Genomic DNA, 25,107 nt, shown 5'->3' with positions numbered 1-25,107 from the left:
TGGCTTCCACCGATAACTGTTTGAGCCCTCACATTCACATATTCTGTGTTCATTATGAGCCTCTTTTAAAACAAATTATCACCTCGTTACAATATAGGTGCATTTCATCGAAATGTGAAAGCGATAATATTAATGTCAAGACTTGTGACAGGCGGTGTTCAAACATTTATTGATTACAGTACAAATTGTTTAAACGTATAAATCCAGCAAACTTTTACACGGTATAGGCATAATTCAGATATGGGAGTACTCGAGACGTGCCGCAATCTTAAATACAAAGCAACAGATTCACGTACAGTTATTATTATGCCGACGGCAACTTCTGAGCAAGTTTCTATGAGCGGTCACAGAAGGAATTGGGGGGAAATTGTTTGCAGCTTTCCTCGTATCTGGGTTTTTCTGGATATTGCGGAGGCCGTCGTTGGAGGTCAACATGTTCTCTAGAGCTTGAAGAAGGTTTCCTCGGTCTCCAGCTCCACGGCATTTTCAAACATTTCAAAGTCCTAGACAGGGAGAAGTAAAAAATCAGGACAGAGGAAAACAGTAAAGAAAAAAGTTCATCAAGAGCCCAGAGTCTACCCCCCCCCTTTCTCTCTAATTGTCACTGGCCAATTACCCCACTCTTCCGAGCCATTCCGGTCTCTGCTCCACCCCCTCTGCCAAATCCGGGGAGGGCTGTGGACTACCACATGCCTCCTCCGATACATGTGGTTTCGCCAGTCGCTTCTTTTCACCTGACAGTGAGGAGTTTCACCAGGGGGACGTAGCACGTGGGATGATCACGCTATCCCCCCCCCCCTCAGTTCCCCCTTTCCCCTGAACAGGCGCCCCAACCGACCAGAGGAGGTGCTGTGGCAGCAACCAGGACACATACCCAAATCCAGCTTCCCACCTGCAGACACGGCCAATTGTGTCTGTAGGGACACCCAACCAAGCCGGAGGCAACACGGGGATTCGAACTGGTGATCCCCATGTTGGTAGGCACCCAGACGCCCTGAGAGCCCCCAGAGTCTTTTATCAGTTTCATCTTCCTTCTTAAATGGCACATGACCTTAATTTTACAAAGAGGTCACTGTTTGTAAAAGTTGATTGACTTCCTTACATAGCCCTATCAACTACTACTACTACTTTTGGCTCCTCCCATTAGGGGTCGCCACAGCGGATCATCCATTTTTATCTCTTCCTGTCCTCTGCATCTTCCTCTGTCACACCCGCTACCTGCATGTCCTCTCTCACCACATCCATAAACCTCCTCTTTGGCCTTCCTCTTTTCCTCTACCCTGGCAGCTCCATATTCAGCATCCTTCTCCCAATATACCCAGCATCTCTTCTCCACACATGTCCAAGCCATCTCAGTCTTGCCTCTCTTGCTTTGTCTCCAAACCGTCCAACCTGAGCTGTCCCTCTAATATACCCGTTCCTAATCCTGTCCTTCTTCGTCACTCCCTATGAAAATCTTAGCATCTTCAACTCTGCCACCTCCAGCTCCGCCTCCTGTCTTTTCATCAGTGCCCATCAGTGCTCTTTCGTGGCATGAAACCATACTGCTGCTCGCTGATCATCACCTCTCCTCGTAACCTAGCGTCTATTACTCTTTCCTATATCTTCATGCTGTGGCTGATCAACTTTATACCTCTGTAGTTGCTACAGTTCTGCACATCGCCCTTGTTCTTGAAAATCGGTACCAGTATGCTTCGTCTCCACTCCTCAGGCATCCTCTCACTTTCCAAGATTGTGTTAAACAATCTAGTTAAAAACTCCACTGCCATCTCTCCTAAACATCTCCATGCCTCCACAGGTATGTCATCAGGGCCAACTGCCTTTCCACTCTTCATCCTCTTCATAGCTGCCCTCACTTCCTCCTTGCTAATCTTCTGCACTTCCTGATTCACTATCCCCACATCATCCAACCTTCTCTCTCTCTCATTTTCTTCAATCATCAGCCCCTCAAAGTACTCCTTCCACCTTTATACCTCTATAGTTGCTACAGATCTGCACACCGCCCTTGTTCTTGACATACAGTGCTGCTTGAAAGTATTTGAACCCCTTGAGCAGTTTAGATGTTTCTGTTGTTTTACCATGATTTTCTTATTTTACCGTCACCAGTTTTTATGTATGAAATGTCAGATATATGTTTATCAATTGCATGTACTTGTTTAGTGGGACTTGTTTAAGTAGCCCAAAAACTACATGAAACATGGAATTAGTGTATGTGCAAAAGTAAGTGAACCCCCAGCTGCATTGGTTAAGTCAAGCAGGTAACAGACTGAGGTGAAACATATTTGGGTGCTTAATTAATCATTTAAGCAGACCAATGAAATGAGAAATCCTTGGGAAAGGGTTTGGCCTGCACTAATTAAAAGACAGAGGAAACCAACCAAACCACTGTGGTCCCATACAAATCAACAATGCCGAGAGCAAAGGAGATATCCGAGGACATGAAGAAGAAGGTAGTGACAGCCCATCAGTCTGGGGAGGGATATAAGACCATCTCCAAAAGATTCCAGCTCCATCCATCCACTGTAAGACAATTAATTTACAAATGGAGGGCCTTCAACATGACAGCAACTCTGCCTAGAAGTGGACGCCCATCAAAAATATCACCCTGAAGCACCAGAAAAATAATAAATCAAGTAAAGGTCAACCCACACATCACCTCTAGAGAGTTGCAGACCTCTCTGGTAGCATCTGGGACAAATGTGCATGCGTCTACAATCAGACGGAAATTGAATAGCCATGACATTCATGAGAGGGTTGCTAGAAGGAAGCCTCTGCTCTCAAAAAAGAACAAAGTGCCCATTTCAACTTTGCCAGAGAGCACTTGGACAAACCAGAGGCCTTCTGGAAGTCCATTCTCTGGACAGATGAGTCCAAAATATAATTATTTGGTCACAATCAAAACCAACATGTTTGGAGAAAAGCCAACACTGCATATGAAGAAAAGAACCTCCTCCCAACAGTGAAGCATTCTGGTGGAAACGTGAAGGTCTGGGGCTGCTTTTCTGCTTCTGGACCTGGACGACCCCATATTATCCAAGGAACCATGAATTCTCCGGCATATCAACAAATTCTTGACCAGAATCTCCTGCGATCAGTCAGGGAGTTGAAGCTGGGACGAAAATGGAGTATGCAACAAGACAATGACCCAAAGCATTCCAGCAAAACTACAAAGGAATGGCTTCAGAGAAAGAGGATTCGTACTCTGGATTGGCCCAGTCAAAGTCCGGATCTTAATCCAATTGAAATGTTGTGGCGAGACCTGAAGAAGTTGGTACATACCAGATGTCCCTCCAACCTCTCTCAACTGGCTGAGTTCTGCAAGGAGGAGTGGGCAAAAATCCCCATAAGCAGATGCGAGAGACTGGTTAGTGGTTACAGAAGACGTTTGGTTGAAGTAATGGCTGCAAAAGGAGGAGCCACAAGCTACTAATACAAGGATTCACATACTTTTGCACATGTTAAATTTTCAGTTTTTGTTAAATAAACCACCTTTGTTGAATTAAATAATGAAAATATATCTCTATTTGTGTGTGTGTCCATTATTTGGAAGGTGTGCTTTACAAATTGGGATTTGGATGTATGTGTAATAAGCTTATTTTAATGTTTTTTACAAAAACAGTGACCATGTCTGGAGGGTTCACAAACTTTCAAGCAGCACTGTATATAGCCCTATGAAAACAAATGAAAATGACAGCAATGGCATTTTTGTTCAAGAGTGCTTTGTAGACATTTCCAGGTTGCTGCATAGATTTGGACACCTTGAGTAATTTACTATTAAACCCTGTAAAATTTAGCGGACCAAACCCTGAACCAGCTCAACATGCTTTTGTTGCAGACAATACCTGTGAGACCTATTGTTGTAATGTTCTTGGAAGCTATTGTCATAACATTTCAAAGTCAACTGACGGCCTCTAATTGTATGTCTATGTATGGTGTGTGTGTGTGTGTGTGTGTGTTTGTGTGTGTGTGTACTCAAACACACATGCATACGTGCATATTTGTCCATATGTGTGCAATTACAGTGCACGTTTTACATTTTTGCACACGTATGAGTGGGTGTGTCTGCCAGCCAGTAGGTCTGATTAAAATAAATATTTGATCCCTGTAACCACGCCCTTACATCCTACAACCCCAGGGTGTTGTCCTTGTTTGACAAATGCAACTAGCTTGTGAACATTACTTATGAGGTCTTGCGGACAAAGGGATTTATCATAGACATGCTTGAAGAATATATGCAAATAAAACTGCTGGAATAAGGTTTAATGATCTTTAACTCGACTAAGTCCTCCAAAAAAAAAGAAGAGGCTATTTAACGCCAAAATTCCTCGACAACTTGTCTTAAAGTGGGTGCATACGAATAAAAGTTGATGCTGCACACGTACAACTCAAGGCCAGAATCCCTTATGAGACTTAGCCCACCCTGCTCTGTCTGTGCAAGCTTTATGAATTATGATTTATCATCGTTGTCAAAAGTAAGTTAGCAAGTTCTTGTTTCAGACTTACTCCACAGTAGGTGTCACCATTGAATAGTTGAGGGGGCAAAGCTGTGGGGTTCCCCGCCTTCTTTCTCATTTCCTCCTTGTCTTCCACACTCTGAGAGATGTCCACTGTTGTGTAGGGGATCTTCTTGGAATCCAGGTAGTCCATGATCCTTTGCTGTTTTTTCCTCATCTGGAGATCATGGCCAACAAGCAAGTTCATTTTGCTCTCGGGAATGGAGCAAACAAACCAAATATGTAGCTACTTTGGGCAATAAAGCCAGAAAAGCAGCAAGCCTCAACAGCGAAATGACACTAGTTTAACATTTGCTTGGTGTTTGTATTGAAGTGGTAAAAGTATGTATGTGGCTTATGTGAACACATTTCATGCTGAAAGTTGCTGTTGAAATGATCTCTGAACTGGTAAATGCAGTTGCTCCTTGTTGCTTAAAAAACATGGAACTTGACTAATTAAAAGCTGCAAATCTGCAGGATATTAAACCGTGAGTCAGCCCCACTGTATGCAGCACATTTGCACAAAAATACATAGCCACACTCGAGGTTGTACAAAGTGAGCGCTGCATTGACTTTTAAACACTTGTAAATGTTATTATAATGGAATACCACGAGTTATGTGTTGATCCAAAAGGGAAACAAATCATAATTGTATTAATCTGTTGTCCATTTACTATGCTGTAGAATGCAGGTGAAAGAATGGAGAGAAATAGAACATACGGTACCTCAGACGAACTGCTCACGCTGGTGTAATACAATATGATTGTCATATCTGATGTCTTTAAGATAAAGCCTTAAGATTTATGGAAATGCAGACTCACTATAAACTTTGGTCTATGCTTCCGTATAGAGTCATGTAAATGTGGAAGTGTGAGTGGCTGTGCACTTGTGTGTCTACATAGAGGGGGGGGGGGGAGAGAGGGAGAGAGAGAGAGAGAATGTAAAGCATTCAGGGTGGAGGCTTTCAGCAAACATTGCTGCAGTGGCTGACAAGGTAAGCAGGTTTAGACACGACCTACCTACCTGGCGGACACACCCACTTTTTTTTTTTTACTTCTCTCTCTCTCTCTCTCTCTCTCTCTCTCTCTCTCTCCCTCTCTTTCTCTCTCAGCACGGTGGCCCAGTGGTTAGCATTGTTGCCTGACAGCAAGAAGGTCCCGGGGTTCGAACCCCAGGTCCTTTCTGTGTGGAGTTTGCATGTTCTCCCCGTGTCTGTGTGGGTTTCCTCCCACCATCAAAAAGACATGCGTGTTAGGGTTAATACTCCTGTCTGTGCCCCTGAGCAAGGCAATGGAAAGAAGAACTGGTCCCCGTGTGCTGCAGCTGCCCACTGCTCCTATAACCCACAATCGCAAAATAAAGTGGCTTTCTTCTTTTCTTTCCATCTTACCTATCTACCTATCACACACACACACACACAAATAGACACTTGCACTTCTTATGAGAACAGCATTTCATTGTACAAAAATCAACAAGCTACCACAACCCAGGTCCATTAGTCTATATCTATCAAAAACAAACATGCTCTTAAAAGAGTGTCTGACAAGTATTGCTCTCCCTCATTACGAAAGCTTCCTTTAGAGAATTACACAATTTATGATTCATTGTTTTGTATATTCTTGTTATATCTCAGCAACCGGCCATGCTTTGCTGTGACTGGTGGACATCTGCTGTTACGTATCCTGTTTTGTAAAGTAAAAAAAAAGAAAGAAGAAAAACAAAAAGATCCACACTCATAACATTCAAAATTTGCCAATTCAAATATACACTACCGTTCAAAAGTTTGGGATCACCCAAACAATTTTGTGTTTTCCATGAAAAGTCACACTTATTCACCACCATATGTTGTGAAATGAATAGAAAATAGAGTCAAGACATTGACAAGGTTAGAAATAATGATTTGTATTTGAAATAAGATTTTTTTACATCAAACTTTGCTTTCGTCAAAGAATCCTCCATTTGCAGCAATTACAGCATTGCAGACCTTTGGCATTCTAGCTGTTAATTTGTTGAGGTAATCTGGAGAAATTGCACCCCACGCTTCCAGAAGCAGCTCCCACAAGTTGGATTGGTTGGATGGGCACTTCTTTGAGCAGATTGAGTTTCTGGAGCATCACATTTGTGGGGTCAATTAAACGCTCAAAATGGCCAGAAAAAGAGAACTTTCATCTGAAACTCGACAGTCTATTCTTGTTCTTAGAAATGAAGGCTATTCCATGCGAGAAATTGCTAAGAAATTGAAGATTTCCTACACCGGTGTGTACTACTCCCTTCAGAGGACAGCACAAACAGGCTCTAACCAGAGTAGAAAAAGAAGTGGGAGGCCGCGTTGCACAACTGAGCAAGAAGATAAGTACATTAGAGTCTCTAGTTTGAGAAACAGACGCCTCACAGGTCCCCAACTGGCATCTTCATTAAATAGTACCTGTTAGAGCCTGTTTGTGCTGTCCTCTGAAGGGAGTAGTACACACCGGTGTAGGAAATCTTCAATTTCTTAGCAATTTCTCGCATGGAATAGCCTTCATTTCTAAGAACAAGAATAGACTGTCGAGTTTCAGATGAAAGTTCTCTTTTTCTGGCCATTTTGAGCGTTTAATTGACCCCACAAATGTGATGCTCCAGAAACTCAATCTGCTCAAAGAAGTGCCCATCCAACCAATCCAACTTGTGGGAGCTGCTTCTGGAAGCGTGGGGTGCAATTTCTCCGGATTACCTCAACAAATTAACAGCTAGAATGCCAAAGGTCTGCAATGCTGTAATTGCTGCAAATGGAGGATTCTTTGACGAGAGCAAAGTTTGATGTAAAAAAAATCTTATTTCAAATACAAATCATTATTTCTAACCTTGTCAATGTCTTGACTCTATTTTCTATTCATTTCACAACATATGGTGGTGAATAAGTGTGACTTTTCATGGAAAACACGAAATTGTTTGGGTGATCCCAAACTTTTGAACGGTAGTGTATGTCCCAACAAACTGTCCAACATCATGTGGTGCATGCAATGTCCACCATGCATAGGCTATTCACTGGTCATACATTCTTTGTTATCTCAAAAATCAATGTTGTCATTTACGCTATACGTATAATTTGAGTAATATATTTTCACAAACAATTTTTTCTATTTTTTTTATAATAATAAAACACACAAAAAACAGCAACTATTGGATGCCGTTTTCGTGATTTGAACAATATTGATGGAAACAGCGCCTGGACCTTAACTTATAAACACACTGGAAACAGGCTCTTCCTCTTCCTCTCTGTCCTATCATCTCCAAATAGGTGACATTACAATACACGAACGACACAGGTTCCTTCGGTGTGATGGTGACGTCATCATTTCGGTTGTCATGAGTGAATGAGCGGCTCAAGCTCGTAGCAAATTCGTCCAGTCAAGTCCTCGGTGGCATTTCTGTCAACCGATTGATGAGAAGCCACGTCAGCCCCCCTGTCTTCCGTACTGCGACCGTTGCCGTACTCATTCTCCAGGGTGTTGTAGTCCCTGAGGAAGATAAGGAACAGCAGGAAGCACCAGTCAGATCCGGCGTCAAAGGTAATGGTCCTTTGAACTTCTTCGATCTTAATTTCACCAAACTTAGCTTCTTTCCTCTTTTTTTTGAGGGGGGGGGGTCTCCCCAATTGTATCCAGCCAATTACCCTACTCTTCCGAGCCTTCCCGGTCTCTACTCCGCCCCCTCTTCCTATCCAGGGAGGGCTGCAGACTACCACATGCTTCCTCCGATACATGTGGAGTCACCAGCCGCTTCTTTTCACCTGGCAGTGAAGTTTCACCAGGGGGACGTAGCGTGTGTGTGTGTGTGGGGGGGAGATCACGCTATTCTCCCTCAGTTCCCCCTTCCCCCTAACAGGCGCCCCGACCGACCGACCAGAGGAGGCGGTAGTGCAGCGACCAGGACACATACCCACATCCGGCTTCCCACCCGCAGACACGGCTAATTGGCGTCTGTAGGGACGCCTGACCGAGCTGCAGGTAACACGGGGATTCGAACCGGCGAGCCCCGTGTTGGTAGGCAACGGAATAGACCGCCATGCTACCCGGACGCCCCTTTATTTCCTAATTTTTCTTACCTGCCGTCAAGTACCCCGTCCTCTTTCTCGTCTTTCTCTTTCTTTATCACGTCTCCAATTCGGTTGCTAAACCTAACCATGGCACCTGAAAATAGAATAAGACATCAAAGGAAAAGCAGTTGGGGAGCAGCCGATTGATTTTTTTCTTTTCTTTTTTTTAAGCTGAAAACAAATGCTGGCACAGTACTGAACTGAGATTTGGGTCTTTCGTTTTTGTTTTACTTAGCCTCACGACTTGGTACTGGCTGTTTGGGACTGTAAAAGGTGAAGCCTGAGGAGCTATTGCAGCGGTTTCCTGACCGATAAGAAAAGAGTGGCTTACGGGCACTCTGTTCCCGCCTCCGCCACACGACATAAACGACGAAGAACAGGAGGAGCAGCAGCAGCAGCCCACCCACGGCGCCGGAGATGGCTGAGGGGAGGGAGGAGGCTGTGGAGGTCGAGAGATCAAAATAAGAGTCGAGAGGTGGAATGGTGGTCACAGAGCTGTTTTCTTTTAAATTAAGGAAATCCCCGGAGCATTTTTGGAGTTCTCCGATCTTACCCGTGACCATGACTTGGAGTGGCCTCGAGGGGACAGAAGTGAAGAACATGGTGGAGATGTTGACGGTGTAGACACAGCTGTAATCGCCTTGATCGTGATCGTTCACACTAGGAAAGGTGAAGTAAGCCAGAAAGAAGATGGAGTGGCTGAACGCCGGCTTCGGTTCCCGCGCAGTCTCGTTCAGCTTGGTCAGGTGGAAGAAACCGGCGGGATATTTGGACTGAATGGAGCACGTCAGGGAGAACCTGCTACCTCTTTTGACCTCAACGTTTTCAGGGCTGAACATCACCATTGCATTAGGGGACGTCAGGGAGATAGTTGGCTGCTCCAGCGTCACTGAGGAACAGAAACAGACTCAGTGAGCTCATTTCGATCCTGAAACTTCTTTGTATTCATTCACAGTCAGTTTTTAGTCGACTGTATACTGTATGCCATCAAGGGGATTAAAAAGGTATCAAAATTGCTGACCTTTGACAGAGAGCTCCGCTGAATTCCCTGGAGGAAAGGCGATAGTTTGAGTGGCCAATCTCTTCCGATAAGAGCAGTGGTAGGAACCCTGGTGGCTAAAGTCCACTTTAGGGATGGTGAAGACTGTGGCCTCATTATCTGAGTATCTTTCCATTTTGAATGAGCTTGAAGTTTTTTGCAAGGTGAATGTTCCACCCAAATGCTCGGTCATCATAGTGCAACTGATTTCCATCTTGTCCCCAAAGCTTACCTCTGGTCCAGGATTCATGGCAATCTGAGGTTTTGGTGGAGTGCCTGAAAAAAGTTTGACATGGCATCATACCTATGCTGAGTTTCGCTCCAGAATATGAATACAAATTTGCTCAGCCGTTCAACGTAAACCATGCTTCTTACCTAAACAGATAACACTAGCGTCTTCACCGTGGCCGCAGTTATTCTCTCCAAAGTCGAAATGTGAACATTGTGTGAGGGCGCTCTCTTGGCCAGTGCACACCACGTTATCCAGCCATATTGGACCACTGCCCTTCCCAAAGTGGGCATCTTTGAGAGCAGAAAGAGGTTGACCACAGCCGAGCTGCCTACATACCACTTCTGCATTTGAAATTTCCCAGTCGTCATCACACACCGTTCCCCAAATGCCGTCGTGGAAGAGCTCTACTCTGCCAGAGCAATCACTCCTCCCATTGACGAGTCTAAGTTTCTCTGGATACGAACAAACAAACAAACACAAAAAAGAAGGAAATAAAGGAATGCTTTTAATTTTTCATGTATCACACAGTCTATATTCTACCACAAATAATAGCATTTTTTGGATACCCCCCCCCTCCCTTTTTCTCCCAAAGTATCCGGCCAATTAGTACCCCGCTCCTCGAGCCGTCCCGATCTCTGCTCCACCCCCTCTACCGATCCGGGGAGGGCTGTAGACTACCACATGCCTCCTCCGATACATGTCGAGTTGCCAGCTGCTTCTTTTCACCTGACAGTGAGGAGTTTTGCCAGGGGGACGTAGCGCGTGGGAGGATCACGCTCTTACCCCCCCAGTTCCCCCCCCCCCAAACAGGCACCCCGACCGACCAGAGGAGGCGCTAGTGCAGCGACCAGGACACATACCCACATCCGGCTTCCCACCCGCAGATATGGCCAATTGTGTCTGTAAGAAAGCTCGACCAAGCCGGAGGTAACACGGGGATTCGAACCGCCGATCCCCGTGTAGGTAGGGAACGGAATAGACCACCGTGCTACCCAGACACCCAAATGATAGCATTTTCAGTTATAAAATTGGGTTTATATTCGATCCATGTTGTGAACTGTGCTATGAGTGCAGCCTTTATAACTAGCTGGGTGGGGATTGAACATTAATAAGTCAGGAAAAGGAAAAGACCAGGAGTTGCGCAGTTGGTCAGCGAAACAAATTTGCATCCGTCTACCCTCTCCCTATACATGTGCATACAAGAGTGGGCCTGGTTATCAGATATCAGCCCAGTAGCATCAGAGATACACTGTGCTGGGCAACCCAAAGGGAGTAGACTCTGGATTTGAAGGAATACCGGAAATAGCTGAGTGCTGGAAACCAATGAGGCAACTATTCAACATTTTACAACCCAATATTAAACTGGAAGTCATCTTAAGTGTCTTGTAGTATCTTGTAGAAACCAAGAAAAACAATTAATTGGGCGGATGATGTTTCTGCAGATGATGAACTGTGGAGAATGCAAGGGGATGTGACATAGGGCCATAGCGTCAGGTGGGAATAATGACTGCATCAAACCTCAGCCATGGGCGAATGAAATGTGCTCTCTGATTGTTTGTGTAACGTAGCTCAATCAATGCCCGCTGCGGGCATTGGTGGCAGCGGTGGGATCTGGATGTGTCCGGAAGCGTGCAGGTCCTCATAAGTCTCTTCGGAGCACGGAATGACACAGGAGAATATGACTGCTGTAAAGTACAGGAGGCTCACTGGCCGGTCGGCTCAGGGCTTTAGCCGAGCGGTCAGCGATGTCGCCTTGTGTTGCAGTGCCCCTCGCATCGAATCCCACAGCGGGCATTGATTGAGCTACGTCACATTTGCACTGTTTCGTTGCTTGAGGTCGTTTTCATTCTACCAAAAAAATTCATTTGGTCCTATTTGAACTACATGATACAATAATACTATAACGTCTAGGGGCGTGGTCATTTTCAAAATGATCAACACGGAATTTATGAAGCGTGCACTTTTACCTGCACAAACTATCCCGACATCCTCTTCATGGCCACAATTTATGCTGTTGAATCCCTTGAGTGAGCATTCTTTGAAAGACGTCCCATTGTCAAAACATAAATCACTTGCATCCCAAATCGGCCCGGTGCCTTGACCAAACTGTGCACCGCCAGAGGAAATGGAAGCATTTCCACACTCCAACAAGTTACACACCATCTCAGCTTTGTCCATGGTCCAGTGTCTCTCACACACTGTTCCCCACTGGCCTGCATGGAGGATCTCTAATCTACCAGAGCACTGATCATTACTGTTGACCAACCGGACCGCCAAAGAATCTGTCACATGGAGAAAGTCAGAATGAGATTATTTATATTTCTTAAATGCATCCATAATGTTGTCACGGATATAGATATAATAAAGGGAAAAATATTTATTTATTGATTTCCCCCCATTTTCTCCCCAATTGTACCCGGCCAACAGGGGCTGGGTACAATTGGGGGGAAATAACACTATAACACTACTGGCTGAAGTGTTATTTCCCCTATTATTCACAGGACAGCCGAGTTCCCATCCTGAAAGAGACAATGACATTATGTGTCTATAGAGTGGGGATATTTCAATATACAATTATGGCTTTAGAGAGAAGTAGTCAACGGCATGTTCAACAAAATGTCACATACCAACTGGGATTCATTGAGAGGAGGATAATGACACTTTGAATTACATATCTTGCATCCTTATGAAAGCACTGCACAAATGCAGCAGAGTCTGGAATGGTCTCTTATACAAGAAAAGAGCATGGTACTACTAAAGTCATGGAAGCTCAAGAAGCATGACTATTCATTTTTATGACACACATTTTAAAGAAGCTCCACTCTAGCTAGACTAGAACATATAATACAAAACAAATTGCTAAACTAAATGCATAAGAAATTTTAGATGTAAAAAAAAATGCAAAAAACAATGAGTGCAAAACTTTGTGTGTAGCAGCCATTACCCGGACAATGGCATTAGGTTTTTGGGCACACTGCTCCCTTTAGAGCAGTGGTTCTCAACCTTTTTGGGGTCCTGGACCCCCTGCGTATTTTTGATCTACCCTGAGGACCCCTCCACCTGATCTTGGGGGAGGGGGGTTGCAATTTGACAGAAACAGTAGAAACTGCATTTTAAATTGCATTATAGCATTTATTCACTCTTTGGGGCAAAAATAAGAGCTTTCAGTTGTAACTTAGATATAGTTAACAAAACAAAATTCTTATGCAGTAACTTTCAGATATATGTAACAAAACAGAATATGTATTCAGTAACTTTCAGATATATGTAACAACAGAATTTTTATGCAGTAACTTTCAGATATATGTAACAACAGAATTTTTATGCAGTAACTTTCAGATATATGTAACAAACAGAATTTTTATGCAGTAACTTCCAGAAATATGTAACAAAACAGAATTTTTATGCACTCTGCAAGAACAAAAACAAACATAAGTATGAAATCTCAATGGATATTGTATAGTTAAGTCTTAGTTTTGTCTGTAGAGGCAGATGGTGTGTGTGTTTTCAAAGCAAAGCATCCTCACTGTTTGTGTGCCACTTGGGTGTGGTGTGGTGAAAAGTTCATGTGTGGTGAGGTGTGCTGTGTAACCGTTAGTGAGACACTTGTACTTGTCTGCCGCTCATGAGTTTCTGTAACCTGGGTTGAATAGTGGCAACAGCTGTAATGATACCTCTCTCTTGAAGTCTGTTTCTCTGTTTGGTCTTTATGTGTGTCAGAGCTGAGAAAGTGACCTCACACAGGTATGTAGACCCGAATGGCTCCAACTGGTAGAGAGCCTCTTTTGCAAGCTCTGGGTACTCCTTCTCCACACAGCACCAAAACCGTGTTAGTGATGTCTCTGAAAACTTCAGTCTGAAGCCACTGTCTGAAGACAGGTCAATGAGGCTCTCATGGAGTTGCTCTGGTGCTGTATCCATGCTGCTGGGCATGAATGGCCTGCGTATCAAGTCATGTCTAGTACACATGTCCTCAATGTCTGGGAAGTAGGATTGAAACTCAGCTGACAGTTTGGCCAGGTGCATTTTTACAGCTTTCAAAATGTTCTGCTTCATGTTCTGTTTCATGTCAGCTATCCAAGAGTTAAGCTGAGGGAAATTACTGACATCCCCTTTTCACACCGTCTCAACCAGAGGTCAGTTTTCCTCATGAATGCTGAAACTTTATCAAACATCTGAAGAACAGTTTTATCATCACCTTGCAAGCTCGTGTTCAACTCATTCAGATGGCCAAAAACATCAGCAAGGTAAGCCAGGTGAGCCAACCAGGTCTGGTCTTCAAGTTTAGAAGCCAGAGGATGTCCATGCTCGTGGAGGAAATCGCGCACCTGCTCTCTCAGTTCCCATAGTCTCTGTAGTGTTTTCCCCCTTGATAGCCAACGTACGTCTGTATGTAGCAGCAGCTGATGATGGTCACCGCCTGTTTCGTCGCACAGCTTGTGGAACAGTCTTGCGTTGAGAGGTCATGATTTAATGAAGTTAATCACTTTCACAGCGTCAGTCAAAACACTGTCCAGTTCTTGGCTCATGCGTTTTGAAGCCAACGCTTCTCTGTGAATTATGCAGTGCATGCTTTGGATGTTGGGGTTTACCTGCCTGATGCGAGAGACAACTCCGCGGTGCCGACCTGTCATAGACGCTGCCCCGTCTGTGCATACATGCGAGCAGCGCTTCCAGTCCAACGCGTGCTCCGTGAAAAAACAGTCAATCAAATTAAAAATGTCCTCACCCGTAGTGGCTTGCAGAAGACGATGTGTTCAACCATATCGTTGACTGTGTCATCTTTGAAACGAGCAAACATGACCAACTGGGCTTCTCCATTCACATCAGTAGACTTGTCTAGCTGTACTGAAAAAGAGCCCACTCTTTTCAGTTTATCGGTCACCTGCTGAACAATGTCACCAGCCATCTCATCCACTCTGCGGCATATTGTGTCGTTAGACAGCGGTACTGACCGGATTGCATCTGCTGCTTTTTTATCCACCATAGTTCCAGCTCGGATAGCTGCTGCTGGTGCAATTAGCTCCTCTGCTATTGTATACGGCTTTTTAGCTTTAGCGATTAGCAAAGCTACCTGGTAAGATGCTTGAAGAGAAGTTGCTGAAGTCTGACTTGCGGCACGCATGTGATTTTGCGCTCCCCTGAACTCCGACAATTTTCGTTTGAAGAAGTCAGCAGTCTTGCCCACTGATGACTGGTGCCTGGTGCTTAGGTGCCGCTGCAGGTGTGCCGGTTTCATGGCGTGGTTTGACAGTACCTCTCCACATAAAAAACAGAGGCTGCTGAGGTTCCGAATCAGTTGCCGTAAATCCAAATAATATGTAATCTTCTTTGTAAAGTCTCTTTTTGCTGTCTGTTTTGGTTTTCTTTTCGGGTGGCCCCGAGTCTCCTTTGTCCGTTTTTTTTAAAATTTGAGCCATCTCTCCATGTTGTCACGACTTCTTCTTTTTCTTCTTCTTCAACTTCTTCTTCTTCGTGTAACTTTGCTTATCATCTTCTTCTTTGTTTGTTTATAACATTAGCTTAATTTCAAGTGCTAACCTGAATCTTGCAAGTTACTGAGTTTTCCCACAACACCTTCCTGCAGATGTTTCACAATAAAATCATTATTAAGAAATGAACGGTGTACGCCCACTGAAACACTAGGGGGCTCATAATTTGGAAACGGATGCAGAGCGTGTTAAGTTTGTTTTAACAACGTCATGCAGTAACTTTTAACAATGCAAACGGGAGCGAGATCTCTTATTAAAATACAATAAATTACACTTGTGAAACAGATGTAATTAGAGAAAAAAGTCCTGTTACCCTTTATAGTTTAGGTAGATAAAGCTCTCAGTAACATTTGAGTAAAATAATCCTTTTTCTATAAATGTCATAGGATCTTTTTTTTAAAGATATTTTATTTTCACGGACCCCTTGCAATTACACCACGGACCACTAGGGGTCCGCGGACCCCCGGTTGAGAAACAGTGCTTTAGAGTATGTATACTATATATGTGTGTGTGTGTGTGTATGTGTATATATATATATATATATATATATATATATATGTGTGTGTGTGTGTGTGTGTGTATATGTATGTATGTATGTATTTTTATGTGTGTGTGTGTGTATGTATATATATGTGTGTGTGTGTGTGTGTGTGTGTGTGTGTGTGTGTGTGTGTGTGTGTGTATATATATATATATAGCAGTAATAGTTGTAGCTATGTAATTACCTGGCAATTAAAAAGTGTATTTTGCATTACATAGGTAAAACTATCCTTTATCTACACTTATATTTGTATCCAGTTGAAGATTAAAGTAAAGATGGGAGAGTCTAACTTATACCTCAAGGCAAAATGGCAGCCTCTAGTTATTCTTCTACAAATCCAGAGAGCATCACTGTGAGTGTGTGTGTGTGTGTAGGTGTGTGTGTGCATTGTTACCTGAACAGACAACACCTGCGACTAAGGTGCGGTTACAAGTATTATCTCCAAATCCACGTTGTGCGCACTCAGTAAGTGATGACTCGCGTCCACGACAACTTATTTCATCAATCCAGAGCTTTTCACTGTCATGGCCAAGGTGGGGTATCTGGGTGACCTTGTGAACGTGCCCACATTTGAGCTGATGGCACACCACGGAGGCCTCCATTAAGTCCCACGACTCACCACACACAGTGCCCCACTGGTTGTTGTGGTAAAACTCCACTTTTCCGTCACATTGACTGTAACCTTCAACCAACTTGACAGCACCTAAGGATCACAGTTAAGACATGATTGCCCATCCTGTCACAGCCATTACCCTCCCTCCTATAAATGTCTCATGTCTTACCTGAACATTCAACTTTTGCTTCTCCAATGCGATTGTGGCTGGTGCTGACGGCTTCCCTCATTGAGCACTGTGCAATTGTAAGCTCCCTGCCACTACAGCTGACCGTATACCCTCTCACTCCGACGTTTTCGACATTTTCATACGTGGCCCTGATAGGATCTCCACAGTTCATCTCCCTGCACATAACTTCAGCTTCATTCAATCCCCAGTTGGTAGCATAAAGTGGTGACCACAGGCCATCGCGGTTGACCTCCACTCTGCCTGAGCAGTGATCACTCCCATTGAGCAGTCTGATGGTGGCTAGAGATGGAAAAGGAGAGGAACCACAACATGATTATGCATAAAGGTCTCCGCTATACTTCTAGGACCGCACAATGAAAGTGCGGTAATTCAAAGATACCTTGTGTACGATATTCTGGTAAACACATTGAAAATAATGACTCTAGCTTATTTCAATGGTCAACTGAGTCAGACCGAAATTGGCACATCAGAAGTGTAGGTAAAAAGTTATCCTCTGAGGTCTTGTAAAAGAATCATGAAAACCCACCAAACCACTGCCTGAAGAAAGCGTTACCCCTGTGGGGTATGCTCAACATGACACTGTTAAAACACATCGTAGCAGATCTTGGGGAGTAAGCCTGATATCAGCCCAGTAGCATCAAAAATCAAATGAGTTTACAACATAACAAATGTACAACAGACAAAGACACAAACTTACATGAACACACCACACCAGCATCCTCGCTATGGCCGCAGTTATTATCCCCATATGAGGAATGTTGGCAGTGACCGAGGGAGGTCTCATTACCCAAACACTCAACATCGTCCAGCCAGATCTCTCCAGAGCCTCTACCAAAGAAAGCTGAAGTTTTAGCAGCCTGAACTGTTCCACAGTCCAAAGCTCTGCATACCACCTCAGCGTCTTTAATGTCCCAGTGATCATCACACACCGTTCCCCACTGGCCGTCATGCAGGATTTCCACTCTACCGCTGCATTTATCCGTGCCATTGGTCAACTTTAACTGTGGGAGACCTGAGGACATCGATTAGTTGAATTCACAAGTTAGGAAAGCTATGAAAACGCTTTTTCACGTTTTAAACAGTTGCCCCCCCCCCTTTTCTCTCCAATTGTACTTGGCCAATTACCCCACTCTTCCAGCCATCCCAGTCGTTGCTCCACCCCCTCTGCCGATCTGGGCAGGGCTGCAGACTACCACATGCCTCCTCCGATACATGTGGGGTTGCCAGCCGCTTCTTTTCACTGGACAGTGGGGAGTTTCACCAGAGGGACATAGCGCGTGGGAAGATCATGCTATTCCCCCCCCCGTTTCTCCTTCCCCCGAACAGGCACCCCGACCGACAAGAAGAGGCGCTAGTGCAGTGACCAGGACACATACCCACATCCGGCTTCCCACCCACAGACATGGCCAATTGTGTCTGTAGGGACGCCCAATCAAGCCGGAGGTAACACGGGGATTTGAACTGGCGATCCCCGTGTTCGTGGGCAACGGAATAGACCGCCACACCACCCGGAAGCCCTTTGAGCAGTTTTTCTAAAAGTTGATTCCCATAGTCAAACTGACAACCGAATAGGTGACAGGGATGGCTGAGATCAGGGTGTGAGATTGAACCTAGTCCTGGATGAAACTGGAGATTCTCCACATAAACATCAGTGTTGTTCATGAACTAGGCTTAACCAATGTCCGGGAAAGTGGCCCTAAATGCATTCGTAATATGTATCAAGGTGTGGTAGATGATAATATTGAGCCTTAACACTATTTTACCTGTACAAGTAACAACTACGTTTTCGCATCCATCTGAGTTGTGCCGGAGCGGGCAATCCGAAATAGAGGACTCGGTGCCGGAGCAGCTGCTTGTATACGCTCTTTGTCCATGGCCACCAATGAAGTTATGAATTTGTCTCAAATCGGGTTTCCCACAAAACAGCTCATTACACACCACAACAGCCTCCTTCATATTCCACCCACTACTGCAAATTCTCCCCCACTGGCCATCATGGAAGACCTCTAGTGGGCCGGAGCACCGGTTTGTCGTGTTGACCAGCCGGACTTTTTCTGAAAACAAGAAAAAGAGAAATTCAAAGTGTCAGCAATATGGATGCCTTAGTACGCTCTATATTAGTACACATTCATTACAGTATCTAGCAGCCAGCTATAATGGAAGAGTTGTTGGAACAGCAAATCATATAAGAAGTACTATTATGGCTGTGTAATTGTAAAATCTATTAAAATATACTATTGTATAAATATCACTTGGAAATGATAGCTTTGACAGACCCTAAATGACCATCTCTGAAGCAGGTTCAGGCCTTGCAGTACATCGGCATGGCATCATCGCATCAGCACTGTGCCATGGTTGTTGAAATTTAAGCGTTGGTAAAGTAGTTTGTGGTGACAAATTAGATAGTCCCACAGTTTAAAACGGGATTTTAAACTGTTGAGTACTTATTTTTAAGGAGTGCACTTGACTGTCTACCACAACTTCTTAGTGTTATAATTTTCTTTGTTGTTTTTTTTTCACCCCTTTTTCTCCCCAACTGTATCTGGCCAATCACCCTGCTCTCTGGGCCATCCCAGTGTTTGCTCTAGCCCCTCTGCCAATCCGGGGAGGGCTGCAGACTACCACATGCCTCCTGCGTGGGAGGAGCATGCTATTCCCCCCAGTTCCCCATCCCCGCTGAATAGGCGCCCTGACTGACCAGAGGAGGCGCTAGTGCAGCGACCAGGACACACACCAACATCCAGCTTTCCACCTGCAGACACAGCCAATTGTGTCTGTAGGGACGCTCGACCAAGTCGGAGGTAACATGGGGATTTGAACTGGCGTTCCCTGTGTTGGTAGGCAACGGAATAGACCACTGTGCTACCCAGATGCCAGTGCTATCATTTTTGAGCAACAACACAAATGTGTCCAGCTGAAATTCTGTTGGCATTTGCTTGCAATGGTAATGAATGTCAACATGGTTACATGGTCAACATAGACAGCCATAGCTGACATATTGCAGCACCATTACATATCACTATTAACATCCCCCGTCTCTAAAATTCACTCTTTGTTGATGATATAACGTTTGCAAACCCATGGTGCAAGGTGATCGTTAGCCATGTCAACTGGCACATTAAGGCCCCAGTGTCATAGCAGGCACTTGCAGCGCTGTTTTCAATTCGGAAAAAAAATGGAAATGTTAACCAATAGAGATGAGAATGTATTACCTGAGCATAAGACACCAGCATCTTCAGCATGACTACAGTCATTTTCTCCATAACCTCTGTGTTGGCAGGAATTAATGGACTTCTCGTTACCGACACACTCAACATCGTCCAACCAAACCTGCTCGCTGCCCTCACCGAAATAGGCCCTATATTTGACTGCCAGAGGAGACCCACAGTCCATATTTCTGCACACCACCTCGGCCTCCTGCATGCCCCATCTGTCGTCACAAATCGTCCCCCACTGTCCTTCATGGTAGATTTCCACTCGACCAGAGCATTTGTTCGTCCCATTGACCAACCTGAGCGTATTACTGTCTGTGAAGTTAAAAGGCATCAAAATAAGAAATTTTTTTATATATATAAAATTTTCTAAACGTACATGCATTGTATTTTAAAATCTACCATGCATGTAAGGAGGAGCTAATATTCTCTGAAAGGTTCATTTTGAACTCGTAAAATTGCACTGATTTTAATTCTCGTCTTGATATTAACTAACACTTATCAGAGTAATTGTTTAGCACAAATCTCTATCTTATAATGCGCAATTTGAAAGAGCCTAATCATGGTCATTTAGTAGGGGAACCCCCCCCCCACTGAATTTGATTGCAAATTCAATATTTTCAATTTACATCTCATTACAGTAAGTGAAACATTTCTCAAAGTCTAGATTTCTTTTTTTACTGCAAAATAGGTAGATTTGAAAAAATTGATAATACCAATACATCTAATACAAGGATGATGTGCGTACTTTTGCAAATAACGGAGGAATCTTCGCATTTTTGTTTGTACTCTTCAAGCTTGCACTGGGCAATTGAGCTCTCATTTCCAAGACAGTTGGTTTTGACGCTAATCATCCCAAGTCCCTCTCCAAAAACTGTCAAGTCCTGGTTTTCTACAGGATTCCCACAGTCCAGCTCATTACACACCACCTGAGCCTCTTTCTTGCTCCAGTCACTGTTGCACACTTTTCTCCAGTGGCCATCGTGGCTGATTTCCACTCTGCCAGAGCACCGATTAGTTCCATTGACCAGCCTGACATGGTCTGCAAACCAAATTTAGAGGGAAAAAAAACAGAAAAATTTTCAATAATCTCCTTGATAATGCAAGAACTGATGGTTGAAAGTAATGCAAAACAGGGTAATTAACACTGAGGTGTTCTGCTGTGAACATGTGTACAGTATTAAACCATGAAGTTTGTTATGCATGCTCAATAATCCAGGTAAGGAAGTCACAGAAAGTTGAGTCAGTTCATCTGGGCACATTCATCTAAGTGACCTCTGCAGTCTCAACTGACTGCAGATATCCCCACTGTTGCCATTTTACAATCTGTCATCTTCTTACAATGCTGTGATTGCAACCATTTCCCAATCCTCTGTGAATAGTACACATGGCCATTGTAGCTCTAGTTAATGCTCATGGCAATTTGCATATGAAACTGATCATTGGTTGGGTAGTTATGCCACTGTACTGTTTATAAGGGTGGGGATACCTGCACTCAGTTGAGACTGAAGAGGTCACTGAGATGAGCAATGAAACGTTTCTCTCAGTAAACATTATGTCGAGATGAACTGATTCAGCTTTCTGTGATATTAAACCATGACTTTCTTGAAGGAGATGATACATACCAAGACATCTCAAAACCAATGCATTGCTATCAGTCACATTGCACATTTTCCTTTACACTCTGCATTATCTACCTTAAAGGATTTAACAACCCCTGCCCCCTCTTTTAATATTCATGGTGACATACAGAATTTATCCATCCATTATCCTGGCTGCTTATCCCAATCGGGGTCACGGGGATGCTGGAGCCTAAGGTTATGTTTCCAAAATAATGTTTGTATTTTCTGAAAGGTTTCATTCGTATTCTTAATGAATTGGCCCGCTGTTGAAAATGTACTGTCAGTAGATTGCAGCCAATATGATAGCAAAATCTGCTGTTTTTCTTCTGTTATTGCTATCTCTTTATGCTCCGCGTTTTAAAACTAAGTTACCATAACTGTGCATCTGCAAACTGCTGTTGCCATATGCACAGTCACCTTTCAACTGAAAAAAACAAAACAAAACAGAAAAGTAAAAATCCATCCATGTGCGGCAGTGGTGTATTCTTAGGAAATCGGCTGCAGACTGAGAGAAGGAATACTTTTAGTATATTATATATACTTGTCAGCAGCATATCCTGTGCTTATATTGCTGTAACAATATGAGCAATCAGCATAAAGTGGCCGACAGTAAGCCAATAACATTGATCGCTGTTTGACTGCACAGTAAGAGGCAACACCTTGACATTACAGGTGTACATAATCACCAATGTGTACTTGGAATATTGGTGGCTCTCTCCAGTAAGCCTTTTCCTGTTTCTTGGGCTTCGTTATAGTTTAGAGCAAGGTGCCTTAATTGGATGACAATTTGCTAGCCTACGCAGACCTGCGCCCAAGGAGGAAACGCCGAGGGTGGTTTGACAGGGCACGGAAGCGGGGCAGGCTAAGCTAACTGCTAGCCCACGCAGACTGGCAGTTCCGACGGTCATCCTGGCGTTTGCTTTCTTGGACAGGGAATTTTTTTTTTAGATATGTTGGATATTTATGTAATTTTTGTAGTTTTTGCATTCTTGTAGTTTGGATATATGGTTTTGTCTTTATGTTGCACTGCTGTGGGCTGTGGGTTTCATTTCGTGCATGAAATGAAATGACAAATAAATATTCCTGATTCCTGAATTGCATGAGCTAGTGGAAACCCAATAAGGGTCACTGAACCAAGGAATTTTGGGTTGATGCATAACATCTTAAAATCAAAATATTTTATTACCTACGGCAGGTCAACTTGCGGAGAAATCAAGCAAGGAGAATGAAAAATAATCTTATGGCAGAATAATATTGTTTTACCTGAGCAGATGACGCCAGCATCTTCACCATGACCGCAGTTATTATCCCCAAAGTCAAGATGTTGGCACTTTGTGAGGGAGGTCTCATGGCCGGAACACTTAACATCATCCAACCAAATCCTACCATCTCCTTCTCCAAAGAAGGCCCTACGTTTGGCCTCGAGAACCGTCCCACAGTCCAACTCTCTACACACCACCTCAGCATTGAGCAAGTTCCAGTAATCATCACATACTGTTCCCCAAGTGTCGGCATGATTGATCTCCACTCTACCAGAGCATCTGGTCGGTCCAACCAGCTTGATCTTGTAACAATCTATTAAGAATCAAAAATGAAATTAAAACGTATGTAAGTAATTTCATCATTAAGTCAGCATAACAAAATAAATGGTACTTTACTTCAGAGCTGGACTTTCACAGGTCTGGTGGGTGCTTGAAAGATATTTAAACTATAGAACTAAAAGAGAACTTACTGACCTGTGGGCAAGACATTCAGAAGACCTACTGAGGAGAGAGTGGCAAACAATAAAACGCCTTGACACTGATAACAAACACATAAATCAGTGCACAGTAGGTAATACTATACATCATTGTGCTCACATCTTCCACTTTAAAAATATCTTTTTAATTCATTGCTTTACTTGTGTAAATATCAAAGCCCTGTTCTGCTAACGGTTCTCATTTGAGCGGTTTTACTAGTCTAGTGTGCGATTTATCAATTTGTGCATGTGAGATAAAAAGCTACTAAAGATCCAAGGTACTTAACGATCGTCTCACTTTTTAGCAGATGTAAGGAATAAAACAAACAAAATGATAGGTCAAATATTCCTTTGATGTATGTAAATTTTGGGAGATATATCAAGCGATACATTTTTGGCAAATTTTTTGAAGGTTTTCCTTTTAGAAGGATCACACGTGATAAGTACACTGGACATGTGCTATAAGGCTACGTGTTGCAAACTTGTTCTCTCTATTTGACTGTGTATCATGATCAGATAATGGATGGTAACTTTGAATAATGTATTTTCTTTGTTACAACCTTTCTCTGAGCTGAAAATTGTCTTCAGAGTGAATATTTCAGTTAAAGATGAAAACAGAAAACTCACCTATTGACAGATAGAGGAGATAATGCAGTTCTCTGACCTCCATTGCAAAAATGAAGAGCATATCGTACCCTTGAGAATGGGTCAACCCTGATTTCCATAGTGATAAGAGAGAAGGGGGGGATATGTATTATCCAAAATATTTTAAAAAATAGCTTTTACCTCTATTTTCAATTTCTCCCATATTGTGAAAGAATATTTAAAAAATTAATTACCTGTTAAAGTCAGCTAATATAAGCAGATCCTAAAATAAAATAAAAATGAAAAAAAAAAACCCCAGAGACAAAGTCAATAAATGCTCCTTGCACAGATGATCATTGTCAACAACAGTGAATGTCTGGACTTGGACTGCAAGCTGAATGTTGACATTTTCATCAATCATTAAAGACGGACAAGCAGAAATTTCATTTATGTCACAAAATTTTTGTGCCACTCTTTGAATTAGACCTATTATTTTCCAAAAGGTAAACGACTGCCTATTATTATTGAATAAATACTGGTGAGAAACTGTACGCACAATATTTAGTGAGAATTTACAGAACTGTCAATAAATCTGACTGCTGATGATCAACACCATAACCTCAACCATCACCACATACAATCTCCTGTGAGGAATCCATTGGAGCTGAGATGAGTCCATGAATTTACACATCAGACCCAGAATGTTTTACTTGAAAAGAGAAAAAGTGATTTAGAGACTATAACTAGCCTTACTGAACAAACCCTTCCATGCATTTCACTTGAAATTCACATAAATCAGAGTGTACAAACGACAGAAAATACAAGTTTTGAAAATAAAATCATAGTTGGTAAGTTTATTTCACAATACATTAAAAAGCAAAGCCCCCAATACAAGCAATAGCTGAGCTAAACTATATCGGAGCATTGATCACTGCCATTAATCCTGTCAAATAGTCAGAATAGTCAGTTATTAAAATGGTTTATTTTCCCATATCATAATTTCAGGTAGGACAACCTCTGAAAACATGAATCCTATGGCTGATGACATTAAGTTGGTATTCTTTTGAACAGGTAATTTTCCCCCTTTAATACAGCAAACTTTCAAAATGTGTGCACTGATGGGACAAATTTACTTCATCAAGCTTGTTGCTATATACCTTGTTGAGACACAAAATGCTACGTGTTGAAAGTCCCACCCACAAGTGAACTGGGACACATTATAGGCCATCTCACCTAGGGGTTAACATTAGGATTAGGGTTAAGGTTAGAGCC

General features: G+C 43.2%; 2 protein-coding genes and 1 long non-coding RNA gene across 3 annotated transcripts; all 3 read right to left on the bottom strand.

Annotated features, from left to right (window-relative positions):
- Positions 1-153: 153 nt before the first annotated feature.
- Positions 154-5,379, bottom strand: zgc:153284 (uncharacterized protein LOC751696 homolog). The gene is made up of 3 exons (XM_056295006.1): positions 5,219-5,379; positions 4,504-4,671; positions 154-503 (listed from the first exon to the last, which is right to left on the bottom strand). The coding sequence occupies exons 1-3, from the start codon at positions 5,261-5,263 to the stop codon at positions 441-443; spliced, it is 276 nt and encodes a 91-aa protein (XP_056150981.1). The 5' UTR covers positions 5,264-5,379; the 3' UTR covers positions 154-440.
- A 2,066-nt stretch (positions 5,380-7,445) lies between these two features.
- Positions 7,446-20,071, bottom strand: LOC130124822 (deleted in malignant brain tumors 1 protein-like). Its single transcript, XM_056294171.1, has 12 exons — positions 19,891-20,071; positions 18,442-18,732; positions 17,376-17,690; positions 16,658-16,957; positions 16,270-16,578; positions 11,810-12,124; positions 9,986-10,294; positions 9,593-9,886; positions 9,125-9,460; positions 8,903-9,010; positions 8,581-8,665; positions 7,446-7,993 (listed from the first exon to the last, which is right to left on the bottom strand). The coding sequence occupies exons 1-12, from the start codon at positions 20,069-20,071 to the stop codon at positions 7,840-7,842; spliced, it is 2,997 nt and encodes a 998-aa protein (XP_056150146.1). The 3' UTR covers positions 7,446-7,839.
- A 2,902-nt stretch (positions 20,072-22,973) lies between these two features.
- On the bottom strand, positions 22,974-24,112 carry LOC130125390 (uncharacterized). The gene is made up of 4 exons (XR_008811425.1): positions 24,090-24,112; positions 23,878-23,964; positions 23,249-23,275; positions 22,974-23,087 (listed from the first exon to the last, which is right to left on the bottom strand). It is a non-coding gene; the product is annotated as an uncharacterized LOC130125390 (long non-coding RNA).
- Positions 24,113-25,107: the final 995 nt, after the last annotated feature.

Source organism: Lampris incognitus, chromosome 15 (genome assembly GCF_029633865.1).
Source record: "Lampris incognitus isolate fLamInc1 chromosome 15, fLamInc1.hap2, whole genome shotgun sequence".
NCBI lineage: Eukaryota > Metazoa > Chordata > Actinopteri > Lampriformes > Lampridae > Lampris > Lampris incognitus.
The sequence above is the reverse complement of the archived record's forward strand: the minus strand, read 5'-3'. Positions and strand labels throughout refer to the sequence as shown.

Coding starts and splice junctions, on each gene's coding strand:
- zgc:153284 (XM_056295006.1), bottom strand. CDS start 5,263: ATGACAATCATATTGTATTACACCAGCGTGAGCAGTTCGTCTGAG. Junction 4,672..5,218: donor GCGTGAGCAGTTCGTCTGAG/GTACCGTATGTT, acceptor CATGATCTCCAG/ATGAGGAAAAAACAGCAAAG. Junction 504..4,503: donor ATGGTGACACCTACTGTGGA/GTAAGTCTGAAA, acceptor CTCCCTGTCTAG/GACTTTGAAATGTTTGAAAA.
- LOC130124822 (XM_056294171.1), bottom strand. CDS start 20,071: ATGGACTGTGGGTCTCCTCTGGCAGTCAAATATAGGGCCTATTTCGGT. Junction 9,011..9,124: donor ACTCCAAGTCATGGTCACGG/GTAAGATCGGAG, acceptor CGACCTCCACAG/CCTCCTCCCTCCCCTCAGCC. Junction 7,994..8,580: donor GACGGGGTACTTGACGGCAG/GTAAGAAAAATT, acceptor TATCTTCCTCAG/GGACTACAACACCCTGGAGA.